Source organism: Plecotus auritus (assembly GCF_963455305.1).
Source record: "Plecotus auritus genome assembly, chromosome: 8".
Classification (NCBI taxonomy): domain Eukaryota; kingdom Metazoa; phylum Chordata; class Mammalia; order Chiroptera; family Vespertilionidae; genus Plecotus; species Plecotus auritus.
Genome location: NC_137782.1, coordinates 27,865,928 through 27,882,314, shown reverse-complemented (window position 1 = coordinate 27,882,314; position 16,387 = coordinate 27,865,928). Strand labels below are relative to the sequence as shown.

General features: G+C 46.3%; 1 protein-coding gene across 9 annotated transcripts in view; it reads left to right on the top strand.

Annotated features, from left to right (window-relative positions):
- The first annotated feature begins 1,938 nt into the window (after window positions 1-1,938).
- ZMYND8 (zinc finger MYND-type containing 8) overlaps window positions 1,939-16,387 on the top strand; it is a 111,303-nt gene continuing 96,854 nt past the window's right edge. For 2 of the 9 annotated variants that reach the window (XM_080686421.1, XM_080686415.1), the window contains exons 1-2: window positions 1,939-2,012; window positions 11,089-11,159. In XM_080686421.1, coding sequence (XP_080542547.1) covers window positions 1,999-2,012; window positions 11,089-11,159 — 85 coding nt within the window. In that variant the 5' untranslated portion in view covers window positions 1,939-1,998. Of the gene's footprint in view, window positions 2,013-3,025; window positions 3,197-6,531; window positions 6,925-11,088; window positions 11,160-16,387 lie in introns of those variants that run through there. The other 7 variants (XM_080686412.1, XM_080686419.1, XM_080686420.1 and 4 more) reach the window with 4 other exon arrangements.

Here is a 16,387-nt window from a genome sequence, read left to right as displayed (position 1 = left end):
CCTGTGTGTGGGGGGGTGGTGGAGGGGAGGGAGAGCAAGCCATCAGCTCTGTTTTCTTTGTGGGAACGAATGGTGTGGGACAGCAAATTTTAGAAGAGTCGGGATACTTGATTGGGCCATAGTTTTACCTCCTGGAATATGGCTGCCTCACCTCTGGAAGCTTTCTCCAGCCTCTAAAGAAGGGTGTTTATTTAGCGTCTGATGTCCCACTTGCAGTTTTAAAGTAAATCTTGTTAATTAAGCGCCTTGTCTGGAAGAAGAAGGAAAGCAAGCATGGACATTTCCAGATCCTTTTGGGTTTGCCTTTTTCTGCTCAGGGTGCAGACCGACTACAAAGACAGCTTTGGGGAGCAAACAGGCAAAGACCACCTAATACTATTGAAATGGGTGGAATTATAAGCAGCTCTGAAAAAAACTAGTTAATATTTTACTAGGGAGCAGTGCCAGAGTGGCGGGGGGGAGCTGGCAAGTATAGAGCTGTGTGTGAAATAGCTGTTCCATCTGCCTTCGGGGACGAAAAGAAGCCGTCCTCTGTGGAAATAAATTTCAGCAAGAATCCTTATAAAACCCATGGGATTTGTCTGCCCACCGAGGGCCCAGCTCCCCAAGTACATACATACAGGGGTGATTGTGACAGGAAGGGCTAAGCAGTGGGTGTATGCCTGACTAATAATGGGGGTTCTTGTTCCCTCCCCGAGTTTGACATCTTTCTTTCTCCCTCTGGATTTAAATGGCTTCTCAGACCGAGAGGCACTGCCTGTGCCCTGGATTCAGAAGGTACACGCCTCCTTGGGAAGCAAAGGCGAGAGACAGCGGCTCACTCTCTCTCTCTTTCTGCATCTGCCGGGGGAGCTGCAGCTGGTATTTTTCCACAGGCCTTTTCTGCGCACTCGGGGCCTAGTCCTTCCCAGCCAGGCCCAGAGTCCGAGAGAGGGTTAATAGGCAGGAAGCTGAAGGCATCGCAGGCTAATACGGAAGTCAGATTTTTGTTTAACTGACAGGTTTAGCAGGCCTCGGCGGTGGGGGAGGGGGCCGGGAGGGGAAGGGAAGTTTGTAGATCTAGGCATGTGGCCTGCTAGGAGCGCCTTTGGCTTTTCTTAGGGTAAGGACGGAGAGGGGGGCCGCCCCTTGGCATCCTGGCAGGGAGGCAGGAACCCATTTTGGTTTTTCCTTTGCGTCCTGGCTGAGGGGGCTGAGAGGACAGAGTCTGTGCCGCGAGGATGGCTCTCTGGCCTGCTTTTCCAGGAGGCATTTTGACAATGACTATGCAAACTTGACCACTCTGCTCCCCTCCTCCCCTCTGCAGCCCAAGCCTCTGTGCTCTGAGAAGCCAGGGCTGCTCTTTAGCGATTTCTTGGGGTTTCCCTGTCCTGTCTGTCTGCCCCCCAGCTCCACAGAGGCCTGCCTCCACCCCCTTTCTCCTGCCCCCTTGGCCCATTTCCTGGGGCTCCCTACTCCTCAGCTCCCCTCTCCTCCCCCCCCCCCCCCCCCGTGAACCATTCTGCTGGATTGTTCTAGAAAAGGGCCAGCCTTCCTCCTAGCAGAGAGCCACTTCTGTGGGGGGCAAGTGAGGGTGAGCCCTGTCAGCTCACTCCAAAAACTCTCTTCCCAGTGGCATCTGGGCCTCAGGCTTTGCTGGAGCAGGTCAGGCTGGCTGCACTGGTTTGCCCGTGCTGGGAAATCTAACCAGGGTGTGGGAGAAGTGCGTCTGGGGGCCCCTTTCCCAAGTTTTTCTTGCTGCAAAAGGCCTAGCTTAGCCTGTCTTTTTCTATGCACAGGATGGCTCTTGCTCACCAGAGCCTCACAAAGATAATCGCTCAGGAAGTGTTTCAGCCAATCCCGGGCCGCCTTACACTCCGATTTGCTGGGCCAGCCAATCGGGGATGAGCTCTTATTAGGCGGCCAGATCATCAAGCCGAAGTGCCAAACCCTTTTTCTGTGAGAACTAGGAGCCTGTCCTCCATGTTTTATAAGTATTGACATTACACAGTGTTAACAATGCATCCACAGAGGTAAGCTCGACTTTTTAACCATCTTTTCTCCCCCTCCCTCTGAGACATCCGAATTGTGGGCGAGCAGTGTGATTTCTCTGTGGCTGGCCGTGCCACACTCACCCCCACAGCACTTAGGTTAACTTGGAACTGTTTAGAGAGAATTTTTTTGCTTTCTTGGGTCACATGGCTAAGTAGCCATTAGCCATAGCTCGATTTTGCAAACTGGCAAGGGCCTGGCACACCTTTTCTTCCACCAGGACATGGTGTTTCTGAAATAGTTTGAAGCTAGATCCTGGTATGCCAAAAAAGAAGCTTTTTTTTTTTTTTTTTCTCCTCTTTCTCTCTCTCTTTCTCTCTGAGCAGTTTCCCCCCTGCACTATTGTCTTCTCTTGTGTCACATGCCTGCTGGGGGAAGAAAATGGAAGGTGAGCAAGCAGGCTCCTCTCTAAGGAGAGCTCATGGCAGACAGCAAAGCAGGCAAGTTTTCCTCTCCAAAGAGGTTCTGGGAAAGCTGGACTAAGTTTTGACCAGAGAGGACGTGTGTTTTTAAACAGAACCAAGCCCTCAGCAGAGCAGGGCTAAGGAGAGCTCCTAGCCCCTGGGGCCTAGGTGGGTGGTGGTGTCTCTACATGGTCTTTTCTCTCCCTACAGGGTTTCTTCACTTGAAACTACATTGTTCACCCTTTTTTCCTGACTTCTGTTGATAACAGAGTGTTTTGGTCTTCTGCAAGCCAGCCTGCAGCCAGCAAATGTTTCTGAAAGTGTTTTCTAGGCTTTGGAGGAAGTTTTTGGAGTAGGGATGGGGAGTGGGGGTGAGGGTGGGGGTGGGGGTGGGGGAGATGTTGGACAACATCCTGCAATAAATCTGTGAGGACTCTTTTTTGGATCCTTTAGCTCTCTATTCGTGCATGATGTTCAATGAACTAATGTATCTTTTATCCTTTTCTTTTTCCTTTCCTTTCCCCCCCTCATTGTATCATCTTCTGTTCTCCTGTGATAGTGCAGAGGAAATAAAATCACGTCTGTGGCTCATGACAGCATTCCCTATTCAGTTGTTGGGTTGTGTTGTTGTTGTTGTGTGTGTTTTTAATAATCCCATGTAACTGTTTAAAAAAATTTCCTTTTTGATCAAGTCCCAAATCTGCCAGCCTGTTCTCTCTTCTTAACTGTGGAAAAATGAGACGGTTGCTTGAACATGTTGGGTAAGTAAAGCGATCCATTTCCTCTGTGACCATGTATAAAGAGTTTGGCGAACATTTGGGGTCTGTTTATAGCAGGGGGTCTTGGCTATAGCAGTTGGAGGGCTTTTTATTAGCAGGAACCAAACAAGGGCTTTTTAATGTGTCTTGATTTTAGGTGACTGTTTGAATCCACTGTTTTTCCTGAGAACCTGCAGCTAGGATGGAAGATTATACTTCCTGTTAACCCTCAGACAGGGGAGACATGTGCAGTTCATTGTGACTTGCCTGGAGACCTTTAATTGGGTTTGTTTGGATATTAGATAGAAGTCTGGGTAGGTGATCAGCTTGTGAAATATAAGAAAGTGCTTGTTCTTAAGAGTCACAGAGCCTTAAGCAAGTGGTGGGGCAGGAGCTGGTGGTGGTGTGTGTGTGGGTGGTGTGTGTGGGGATAGTGGTGTCAGTACTCAGGTTTTAAGATACTAACAGGGAGTGCAAAATCCCACCCACCAGCAAACTTGATTTGATTAAGGACTCACTGCAGAACAGATTTGTCCTTTCCCAAGCCTGACCCACACACATCTGTATGCATGCTTACCTTTACTTATGAATTATTTCTTACTTTTTACATTTCTCCTGATCTCTTAAGTTAGAACTTCAGAGTGAAAAAAGTGGACTCTTGTTTCACGTTAGCTTCAGAATTTCCCTAGAAGTTCAATGCATTAATTTCCAGCCTGGAGACCAATCCAGCATAGCTGTAAATGCTGGAAATATATTCAATTGCAGTGTTATGCCAACCTGATGGAGTCAATAATCTTTTTTCCTTTTAAATTAGTGTCCAGCTTTTAGCACCAATTGGAAAAAAGGCTCATTTAATGGTGAGAAATGTACCAAATTCTAAGTTAAGAAAAGTCTGTGGAAGGCCAGCTTCTTAGAGTAAAATGTCAAGAGTTAATGATGTTTTATATCTATACTTAAAACCGAACAGTTGTACTGCCCCACACAAGTAAGTTCAGACATTTAGCTATTTTCTTTGTTCTTATCTCCTGACTGTAAATGGAAATTATATACTGAGGTTCTTGTGGCCTCCCTACAAGCAATATCTAATCACAAGACTCCTGCTTTGGTGCCTTCAGTGTTTGCATAATGGTGTATTTGTTGGGCTGGAAGGAAACCTAAGGGCAAGGTATTTGTCCTCTAAAAGCTCACATTAAAAATGGCTCACACAGGTTTGCAAAGCCAAGATCTGTTTTCAAAGTGCAGCCAGCCCCAGCAAGTTCCCAGCCTGGACCAAACTCGCCACTTTTCCTGGGTACTGGGGCCACCACTAAGCATGAGTCTGTAACAAGTCGGTTGCTTTCAAAGTAGCATTATTTTCCAGTTTCAGTTAGGGGGTAAAAATGTCTGCATTGCAGCAGGATTAGGTAGGCACAGCAGTGCTAGCTCACAGAGCAGCCCAATGGGGCTCCTCTCTCCAGCTTTTGAACCAATAGACTGGGAGGAAAGGTTACAGATTGACAATTGCAGTGGCCGAATTGAGACTGGGCCTTCTGGAAATTTCTACCATCTTCGTTCCTTTTAGGAAAAACAGATCCACCAAGCGGAAGAGTCTCCTGCATTCCATTCCTAAGGCATTTCTCCCCCCTCCCCCTTTCTTTTTCACATCAAGGTAGAATGTTCTCTCTGCCACGTTTGAAAATTGCAGAGGGAGGGACAGAACATTGGGCTGTTTTCCTTTTTCCTTCGGCCTCCTCAGTCCCCAAAGAGGATGCACAGCTGCAAGGCACGAACACAGACACACTGGAGCTTTTGATTCTTCCCTCCCCCTCCCTCTTCTTCCCCTTCAAGACCCTCCAGGATGGATTCACTTTCTGCTTTGGGAAATTAAGTGGCATTCACGTGGGGGAGGGGGAGCAACTGCTTTTATTAGCTCCAGAAAATGGTCAGTGTTCCCTCTGTAACTAGGAATTAATTATATATAATCACTCAGTAAACTTTCTACATAGTTTTTCTAATTGCCAGGCATGAACATGGTTAGCCTGTTGGAGCCCCATCCAGTTACTTTTGTAATTACTAGCTCAAAGATTTGAGTCAGAAAGAAAGAAACAATGGGGCATCTTGGATTATAAATTAGGGATGAAAACAATAGCCCCCCCTCCTTCTTTCTTTCTTGTAACCCCTTTTCTTTCCCTGGGAGGACAGTGGCGAAAGGCTTCAGGTCTTAAATAGGAGAGGAGGGAAGGAGTCAATCTGTAAAAAGCCAGGGTGACAGTAACCCAGAAAACCCTGAAGGCAGAGGTAGGTTTTTGGAGTCCAACCACTTCAAATGTGTGATCTCTTTGTTTCTTTTGCCTTTTCCCTTCTCTCTCTTGTAGCAGAGGCAACAAACATTTGTCAGCTGAGAAGCCCTAGATCTGGCTTTGCCTCTGGTTGACCCTGAAAAGAAAGACACTCAGAAAGTGCCTTTGCCACCGCACAGCAGAGATTTAGTAAGGGAATGTGTTCACAAGCCCTGGTGCTGCCCTGAAATGCACAAACAAGGATTCACCCTTGGCTTTTCAGGTTGCCTAGGCTGTGGCTGCCCTGGCTGCCCTTCCCCCTCCCCAATCTCCTTTCAGATAAACAAGCCGGTGGGAGCCATTTCAGCCCTGCAGCTAGCCGGGCTGCTGGGCTGTCCCTCCTCATCAAGATTACCCACCTATCGGCCGGCCGGCGAGGAGCCAACCAGCAGTCCCAGCCCTGGCACAGCCTTGGGCACCATGCCCTCCTGTCTCCCCTGGAGTGAAAAAGCAGTCACCTTGAAACTCTCCACTCCCAGCACCACAGTGCTGAGGCCAATGCTCAGACCTGTAACAGTAAATTACATTATCCACTATGAGGCTGTTAGTTTGGCCTCTGAAAGCGGGTTTTGCAAAACCAGTGGTTCATTTTCAGGGCTCTGTTGGGGGTGGACCAAAATCTAATTTGTGAGTATCCTGTGCATTGGCCGAGTGAATATTTTACTGTTGTGTCCCTGCAGACTCCGATTGTCTTTCCTTGATGCTGTCGTAGGACCGCCTGGGTGTTGGGTGGCCGTTTTCAAGCTCATACACAGCCTTTTGATTTTACCTCGGCCTCAAGACGGGGGTGCTGCCCTTTAGCTTGGCTTTTCAATGCCCGCTGTCCTGGGAGCCCTTTAATTTTACCGAGCTCCTTCTGGATATGGAAGCAACGCTGGCTTTTAATATACCAAGAAGGGGAAACGGACTTCCTTCCTTCCCCTCCCCAGCCTGCTGCTCCCTTGTAACATTTGTGTGTGTGTGTGTGTGTGTGTGTGTGTGTGTGTGTTGCACAGACACCTGTCTGTCCGCAGCTTCTGCCACACGGCTGCCTATTTCCTAATCTTCAACCGCCTAATTCGAGGGCAGAGGGGGCCTCTTCTCAGAGCCTCCTGGTGCAGGCTCAGGATCCGAAAGGGAAGGCTTTTCCTTAGGAACCTGTGACTTCACAAACTCCCCCTGTCATTGCAGGTTTTTTTTTTTAAAGCTTCTACACGTTGGGTTGTTGGTGTCCTCTGGTTGAGCGCTGCCTGGTTCTGATCTTTAGGAGGGTGGCTTGGAAAGTAGCAGGGCTGCTTAAACACGAGCTGCAGCTATTGAACAAACTGCTACCATTTTAGCTTCAACCCAGGAATGAGGGAGGCAGTGTTGCCAGACGCCATTTTAAGAATCCTGCATAAATAGCTTAGCTACCGATGACTCTGCCCGTTTTAGGTGAGTGCTTATATAAAGCTGCTCTGCTAACCACCCTCCCCTCACCCCCATTAAAACAAAATGAATTGCAGATTTAGGGAAGCATGGTTTTTAAAATTCGATGTTGGCTATTTTGTGATCTAGAAGAGGAAGGTGTTGTGTCTTGGGGATTAACTATTTCTTACAGCCTGGACCAGTTTGGGGTTTTGAATGAAAGTAAAGAAGCTGAAGGAAAAGTCCTTGGGAATGATGCATGATCTTTGAATTGCTGCGGGGTGATCCTCGGCTGTAGAGCCAGAGTCTCATGCATGCTGGTTGTATATTCTAGATGGGTTTAGATATTCTTGGTTAAAAGTCAAATAGTAGGGGCACTTGGGGGAAAGAAAGATCTGGGCATTGTGTATCCAGGCATTTTTCTGTTAAAACTATATATATATATATATATTCTCTTCCCCCCCCACCCCCCTTTTTTGGAAGTGCTCAGGGGATGGGATTCCTGGGAATTACGGACCAGCCTTGAATCCTCAGAATTAATAATCAGAAGGCTTATAGCATCCTGGAGGTGCAGCAGTTCATCTGCAACTTTTAATTGCTCTTTTTTAAAAGTGCATGCAGGTTAAGAGGGAAGCACAGGTTTTCTTGCTCAGGCATTGGGAGAGAAATCTTTTATTCTTTCTGGGACTGGCCGGCATGCCCTTGGTTATATTTGCAGGCACTGTTATTTCTTGAATTGTCTGAAATGTATCAGTTTGTAAAATCCAGAGGCAAGTGACTTAGGGTAAATGTGAGTGTAAGAAGTGGTGGTGGTAACATTTGTATACAACTAGTTGGTGGTGAATTTTCCTGTTGGGGGGAGAGACTGTTGTTTGATTTTCAGCTAATATTACCCTTTCCTCATGTGGGTATCCCCCAACCTCCCCTGCAGACTTTAAAAGAAAAAAAAAAAGTAACGTCAGTTTGAAATAAGTGCTTGTTACTCCATTGTTTTTTGACCTAGGTAATCCGGGTTGCTGGAAGCTAACAGATAGGGAAGAAAAGATGCTGGATATTTCCTAAGACTATAATGTGTGAATGACAAGAGTTGATTCTGCAGATGCATCCACCTTGTCTTTTTAACAATTACTGTTATTTGACTGTGTGTGTGTGTTTTAATCCAAATGACTGAACAGTTCTTAACCTAAATTGACCAAGATCTGTGGAGCATTCAGACACTTTTGATGTAGTATAAATAGTTTTTCTCACCAACACTTTTGATGTAGTATAAATAGTTTTTCCCCTAATAACATACTAATATTTAAAACGAAGCCAAGAGAAAAACACACACACACCAAACCTGAGTTCAGTGGTGTAGAAAAAGGAAGTCCCTTTAGATGTGGCTATGCAAAATGACTAATTGTGCATTCTGGTCTTTGCTTTGGTAAATGATTCTCCTCCCCTCCCCCTCCCCCCTTTAATGCATAGACACTGCAATTTCCTTTACACAAACACAAATTATTGTATATGTTGTGTGCACACACATGTGCATGTACGGGTTCCCTTTGGAATGATGGCTTGCTGATCTGTGGATAAGATGGTTTTCTGAAATTATTGTGCTCGAAATCCTTGCTAAAGCTGGTGGTGCTATTGCTAAAGTTAGGTGATTATGGTGGCCCACTTGCAATACTTGGAAAGATAAAACAGCTTAACCTCCCCCCCTCTTTTCTGCTTCAGAATTATCTTAAACTCAGCGGCAAATAGCCCCTACATCACTAGTTTGCATTTTCTTAGCCTCACAACAGCATTTCTGCTGAAAGTATTCAACTCCTCTAGGCTGTTACAAGCCAAATCATTGTTCTCTTGAATACAGCCCTCCTCCATGATCCATATACCTTTGAATGTTTTCATCTCTGCAGAAATCCTTCGAGTGGGTTTTGGGGGCTCTGTGATGCATAAATTGTTTCTTTCACGACCAGACAGTTTGGTTGGATCCCAGATTAGCATTTTTCTCCGTCACTCCAAATATGGGATTGGTTTCAAGAAGTTTAAGATTTCACATACTTCATGCTAGAGGGAGAAACAATTCCAGTAGGTAGAAAGATCAAGGTGGCTATTTGTTCCTTTGAAGTGGACCATCTATCCAGCTCTGAAGGCTGCATGGGGCTTTTTGTTAAAATTTATTTCCAGTCACCCCAAGCAAGAAACCATCACCAGTATAGTATCTATTTGGACAACCTGTGTGTGTGGCAGGCAGGGTGTGTTTCTGAGTTGAGAATGTGTGCCTCTTAAGTTGGAGTAGAAAGTATTAGTGCTAAAATCACCTTCCACCATCACCATTGTATTATTGCATGTTAGCGATGTGTTTAAATTTAAAAGACTGCTTTCTTCTGATGAAAACCATTTGTGACAATCTGTCAGTTGTTTCTGGTGATTTGTGTCACAGCCTTTCTCTACAGATGCAGTGCAAATGAAATTGTTAACGGGGTTCAATATCAGAGAGCGAAAGGTGTTAATATGCTGATTTAAAACCAAACTACCTTTCTTCTCAGTGCTGGGACTAGTGAAGTTGGAGGCCTCCAAGTTCTTATAATTTAATTCTAAGCTATCATTTCTTTCTTTCTATCTGGTTCCCATTTTGATGAACTCTCTTCCCCCAACAAATGTGGAACTCCCCTAAACATACCTCCATGTGACACGCCTTCTTGGACTCTTTGGTCCCAGACAGTCCCAGACTACTGAATACAGAAGGGACACTCTGATCCTACCTCTCCTACCCAGCCTCCCTTCTGTCCTGGCTTTGAGTCTTCCAAATGGAAAATTCTAGCCATAGCAATTGGGAACACACCCATTTCTTGTTGAACCACAGTCTGGTGGAATTGCATTAGAGTAAATGTTAAGATACTTTTATTGTTGTTAAGTTTCACCTGAGGATATTTTTTTCCCATTGGTTTTTAGATAGAGTGGAAGGGTTGGGGTAGGGGGAGAGAGGGGAAATGGGGTAAAGAGAGAGAGAGAGAGAGAGAGAGAGAGAGAGAGAGAGGGAGAGAAACATTGATGTGAGAGAGACACATTGATTGGTTGCCTCCCACACACACTCCAGATAGAACCTGCAACCTAGATATGTGCTCTTGACTGGGAACCTGAGACCCTTTGGTGCTGGGACCGACACTAACCACTGACCCACACTGGCCAGGACTGTTAAGATTCTTATCACTTCACTGTCAGCCTGAGGATGGTGGTGAAGTTCGTCATACCTCACAATTTGCACCTATTTAAGCCGACCTTCACTGGGTTGATTTAGGTGTGTGTGTGTGTGTGTGTGTGTGTGTGTGTGTGTGTGTGTGAAGATATGAAATGGTTTATACTCTACTCAGGGGGTAGTTCCAGAAGAGAAAGGGAGAGAAGATTCTGGTGAACCTTCCCAGCAAAGGGGGCCTGCTTTCACGCTTCTCTCCCCAACCCCCAACTCTCAGCCTCTCTTTCAAAGAATCCTTCCTCATTCCACTTTAGTGGTGGGGAATAATTAGTCACAGCTCAAAAGAGTGCCATTGCTTTCTAGTCTAAGCCATGCCTGCTACCCAGAGGAAACATCCCTGGGGGTGGGGGTGGGGGTGGGGAGTGTGGAGACCCTGATCCTAGTTCCTGGGATAAATGTTGGTGGCTTGAATGTTTTGAGACAAGGCTTTTTGCTTCTAGTCTGGGCAAATTTTCTACTTTGCAATTCTGTACCTTTTTCCCTGTTCCTGCCTCTTCTTGAAATTGTAAGATGTAGCAGGGTGGTCTGAGAAACGCTGTTTGCCTTACAGAATTCAGACATCAGAACTCTGCATACCCTGCAAACTACCTCCTACCTGAATCCGGTGTTAATAGTGAGAAACTTGTTTACTCCAAGGCTGGGTTCTCATTGGCCCATGGGGGCAGATTGTAATTGTGTATCTAAAAAAATGCTTTTTGCATCCCCCACTAGCCCGATAACTGGGATAGTAATTTGACTTAAAGAAAGGACAACCTGGTGTCTTAAAAATACTCCTTTAGGAGGCATTACCCTTTGTTTGCAATCAAGTGTGGGTTTCTTTACCCCCATCCCTCCATAAGGATGGGGGATTGTCTTAAAGTTGGGTTTGCCGTTAGGACTTTTAAATAGCTAGCTGCCCCCATGGGGCAAGTTCTCAGTCTACCTAAACCTGAACATAATTTGCTCTGTTTCAGCTTGGCCGAGGAGGAAATCAAAACAGAACAGGAGGTGGTAGAGGGCATGGATATCTCTACTCGCTCCAAAGGTGAGTAAAAATCTCGTATTATCTATTCCAGATCAGAGGAGGAAATTGGAATTTCTTTTTCTTGTTGTGGTGCAGCGAAGTGTGGCTCTATGAGCCGAGGTTGCAACACGCCTCCGATTTTGAGATGTGTGAGACCTCAGATGGATGAACCTAATTTATGGAGAAATCTCTCTCTGCTTTTCTTCCCCTTGCGTGTCTGTGCAGGTAGACCGACCTGTCGGGGATTGTCCATGACCATAAATTTTTATCTTGACTAAGGGTGGTTGGCTGCCTCTCTGCAGGGTGACTTTCAGGAATCAGAATTTAAATAAAGTATGTTCTGGACGCGAGCCATCTCCAGCTGCTGCTAGGTTCCTTATGTTAATAAACCTGACCCGTTTGGAATCACAGAAGTGGAAGAAAATGCAGGACTTTCTGGAATTCGGGGACCGGTATTTGCATTTAGGACAAAATTTAGCAAATTAGAGCAAACACAGTTGATGTTTTCTAATGCAGAAACCTGTATATTAGACTCCTCAAACTTGTAATTGAGGGGTTTACTTTTTGTTTGGTGTGTGTGAGATTTTATGAGGTTTCCCCAAAAGGGAAGCAGTTATGCACTTTTGCCTCTAGGGTGCTTTTAAAAATGAGCTACTGGAGTATTTTTCATATCTTTGGTTGATGAAAAGGCTCATCTCTAAACTTAATGGTTGTGCCACGCTGTTGTTACTCCTTTGAAGAGGCGCTGAGTGCCTGCTCTGAGCACTCAGCCTGGTGCTGTGGGGCACCGGGAGGCCAGAAGGGCTGGGGAGAGGGTTGGTTGTTAACAGACTCACCCAGAAAGATTCCCATCTAGCTAGCTAGAGAGCCACACAAAAGTGGCTCCCTAAATGCGTCTGAAATAACAAAGGTTTTTGAGGATTTTTTTAAGCTTGTCATTTTGGGCAGAGATCGGGCTCATATAGTCATGGCTGTGACCTGGGTAGTGGGAGCTGGCTGTTGCTGGGGCTGGCCTGACAGATGGAGGATTGGCCTGGTCCAGAGAGGAGGCGGGAGGCACCTCCTGTTAGAAGACCAGGCTGCCCATGTGGGTGGTCTGCGCCTGGTGGACGGGGGAAGGGAGAGAATAACTGGGAGAGGTTGGCAGGGTGGGCCCAGTCAGTGGGTGCTTCATCTTTCATCACAGTCCCCATCCAGCCCATGGGGGCCATCGGTGGGGGAGTTTTGAGCAAGGAAAGAACCTTCCTGAAGGGGCATTGTGAGACAGTGGAAGAGGGAGTGTGGCCCAGCCCCCCTCCCCCCCACCTTGTGGTCAGAATGTGGAGGGAGAACCCAGAGAAAGGAAGCTGGAGATGGGGGTCTCTTGCTATTCAGTTTCCTGTGGGGCTTGGACACCTTCTGTCTCTGTGCCTCCGTTTTCTTCTCTGTAAAATGAGGTGATAGCTTAGATTCTACAATTCCTCCCGCCTTGGGCTTCTATAGAAAGAATACTCAAGAGTATTTTGAAGGCTGTGCTTGGACCAGGAGCTTTCTCTTACTGAATTCCTCCAGTCCCCATTTGACAGAGGTGGTGTTGCCATTTTGCAGATGAGGAAACTGAGGCTCTAATTGGCAATATCTCACAGGCAGTAAGTGGCAGACCTGAGCGAGGCTCTGACTCCAAGGATGCGCTTCCTTCCTGGAGCCCCACTGTGGAGACTTCTTCTCCAAGAGAGTCTAAGTCGGGGATTGTCACTGTCACTGGGGGGGGGGGGGGGGGGGGAGGGGCGCTTTGATCAGTACACCCCCTTCCCCTATTGAGAATAGGGTGGAAGCACCCTATTCTCTTTCCTGTAAGTGTGGAGACCTCTCCTCTTCCATCTCCCTAGACACTCCTAGCTCTTCACCAGGTGGCATCTTCCTCTGACTGCTACATGAAGTGTGACCACTCTGGGGTGACCACTGTCCCTCTTTTTTATCTACCCCACTCCTCCTATCACAGCTAGGGTGATCGAAAAAGCATGGGTCAGATCTGTCCCATCTTGCTGAGTCCTTCCACTGCCCTTCCAGTGCCCTGAGGCTCACGTCTGAGGCCACTGTGCCCTCCCTACCTGGGCCGGCTTGTTCACCTTGTGACATTCTGTTCACCACCTGCCCTTTCTCCCCTTGAGCGTCCTGGCCCCTTTCCCCTCTGTTTTCTCCTTAGGCCTGTGTGTCCTGAGCCCTTTGCTGGGAACATGGTGCCCTGGGTCCTGCTGCCTGTTTCTCATCTCTCGGATTCATCTCCGATACCATCTCCTTGGAGAGGCCTTTAGTGGCCACACAGTCCAAAGGAGCCATTTCATCATTTTCTGTTACTTTTAATAATAAACTTCTAATTTTAGGTTTCCAGGTAAGTTGTGAAGATAGTGCAGAGTATTCTCATATCAAACCCCTCCGAGTTTTCCTATTATTAACCTCATGCATTAGTATGTTTCATTTGTCACAGGAGACCCATCGATATTGATGTTATTACCAACTAAAAGTCCATGCTTTGTTCAGATTTCCTTAGTTTTTCCATTAAGGTCCCTTTCTTTGTGTTTTTTTTTTCTCGTTTTTTTTTTCTGTTAATCCTCACCAGAGGGTATTTTTTTCCATTGATTTTGGAAGGGAGGGAGGGTGAAGAGAGAAAGAGAAACATTGACGAGAGAGAGACACATTGATTGGCTGCCTCCTGCACGCGCCCTGACCTACAACCCAGGTACATGCCCTTGACCAAGAATTGAACCCAAGACCTTTCAGTGTGTGGGCTGGTGCTCTAACCACCGAGCAATGCTGTCTAGGGCTTAAGTCCCTTTTCTGTCCCAGGATTCCACATAGGATAGATACCACATTATATTTAGTTGATAGTCTTCTTCGACTTGTCTTGGCTCTAACAACGTCTCAGTTTTTTTTTTTGTTGTTGTTGTTTTTTTTTTATATATTTTATTGATTTTTTACAGAGAGGAAGGGAGAGGGATAGAGAGTTAGAAACATCGATGAGAGAGAAACATCGATCAGCTGCCTCCTGCACACCTCCCACTGGGGATGTGCCCGCAACCAAGGTACGTGCCCTTGACCGGAATCGAACCTGGGACCTTTCAGTCCGCAGGCTGACGCTCTATCCACCGAGCCAAACCAGTTTCGGCTCAGTTTTTGTTTTTGATGACTTTGAGAGTATTGAGGAATACTCGTCAGGTATTTTGTACGGTGTCACTCAACTGAGATTTATCTGATGTTTTTTTCGTTATTGGACTGGGGTAGACTGGAATAATGGGGTTTTGGGGAAGAAGACCACAGAATAAAGTGCCATTTTGTCACATCATGTTATGGGTACATATTATAAACTGATTATGTTGACCTTGACCACAAATGCCCAGGTAGCGTTTGTCAGTTTTCTCCCCTTCCACACTGAATGCTTAGAAGGAAGTCACCATGTCCAGCTCACATGGAGTGGGGAGTTAAATTCCTCCTCCTAAAGGCCAGAATATCTACATAAATTACTTGGAATTCTTCTGTATGGGAGATTTGTCTCTTTTTCCCATTTCTTTATTCAGTCACTTATTCATATCATCATGGACTCAATTATTTTCTACTTTGGGTTATACAGTCCCGTACTAATTTACTTTGTTGCTCAAATTACTTTAGCTTTGGCCATTGGGAGCATTTCAGTATCCCTTTGACATCATTGGACGGTTGACTGATTGATTGATTAATTGAACACTTTCTTACTTCCTGCCACTACAAGATGCTTTAGGCTCATCTTGTGTATTTTCTGTCACAGCCCTAGAATTGGTCATTTGCCCAAGGAATCCTGCTTTCGTTTATTGGAGAATAGCATTAGAAACCAGGATCCGAGTGCTCAGGGTGCTCCTTGCTACTGATGAGTCTTTGCTCCTAGGTCCTCTCAGCAGACAGCAAGGAAAAGTGTTCCTAGCCCCGTGGTTGGCAAACTGCGGCTCGCGAGCCACATGCGGCTCTTTGGCCCCTTGAGTGTGTCTCTTCCACAAAATACCACGGCCTGGGCGAGTCTATTTTGAAGAAGTGGCATTAGAAGAAGTTTAAGTTTAAAAAATTTGGCTCTCAAAAGAAATTTCAATCGTTATACTGTTGATATTTGGCTCTGTTGACTAATGAGTTTGCCGACCACTGTCCTAGCCCATCTATATACACATATCTATAGGTATTTCTACCTTTATATCAAATTAAATGGGTTCATACACTTGTCTCCAATTCTGATCCATTACCACATGGATCATTCCAGCCTTCTCCCCTTACTTATCTGTAGCATTCCACCATCTGCCATTTGTTTACTATTTTCTGGTACATTTTAAATCTTCGGTATACAGCTGGATGAACTTCTAACACATGCGCACTCAGGGGACCACAACCCAGAGCAAAATAATTGAATATTTGCGGCATTCCAGAAGGTTCCTCAAAATCACTCCTGATTTTCTTCATCTCCCTTGTCCATGACCTTGTAATTCTTATTTATTTGTTTGTTGATGGTCTTCTCTGCTAAGATGTAGGCTCCTTTTCTCATGTCCTAAGCCCCCGTGCTTGACCCCTCCCTTCCATTCGAGATGCAGGATGGCATGAAGACATAGAAAATCCTTGCTTTTAGAGCCAGGCTCCTTGGGTTTACATTCTAGCTTGTGCCCTGCCTAGTTAGGTTATTCTTTGTGACTCAGTTTCCCCGTATACATGGGGATGATGAAGACAGAGGGTTTTGGTGAAGATTAAATTTGCTCACACATATAGAGTGCTCAGAATGGTGCCTGGGACTTGGTGGGTGCTCAGAAGTATTAGCCATGATTAGAACTGGCATGAACTGGGATGAGTTTGTATTGGTAAGCCTATTAGGTGGAGATCCTACTTACCACATTCTACAACTGCCCCCACTTACAACCTCCAGGAGGAAGGCTTGGAGGTAAATCCGTAAGCTATGCCCAGGAAATGAAGAATTGGGTAGGGTGACCTGGCAGGCAGGCTCAGGCCGGTTTCTTCTCCTGTGGGCTCCGAGGCATTGGAAGAAAGATGGTCTGCAGCTGTTCGGACTGCTTCTCCCAGGGCATGTGGGGCCCCTGTTCTAGTGGGGAGTTTGTGAACAGGAGAAGGGGTCACTTGGTTTCAAGGGAGACCTTTCTCTCCCCAGGGGCTGCCTTGGATGGCTTTCTTTGTGTGGAACTGAGCTCCCGTCATCCAGGGGCAGCCTCTGTGTCTAGGGAACCTTCCTGACAGAGCCTCTTGGG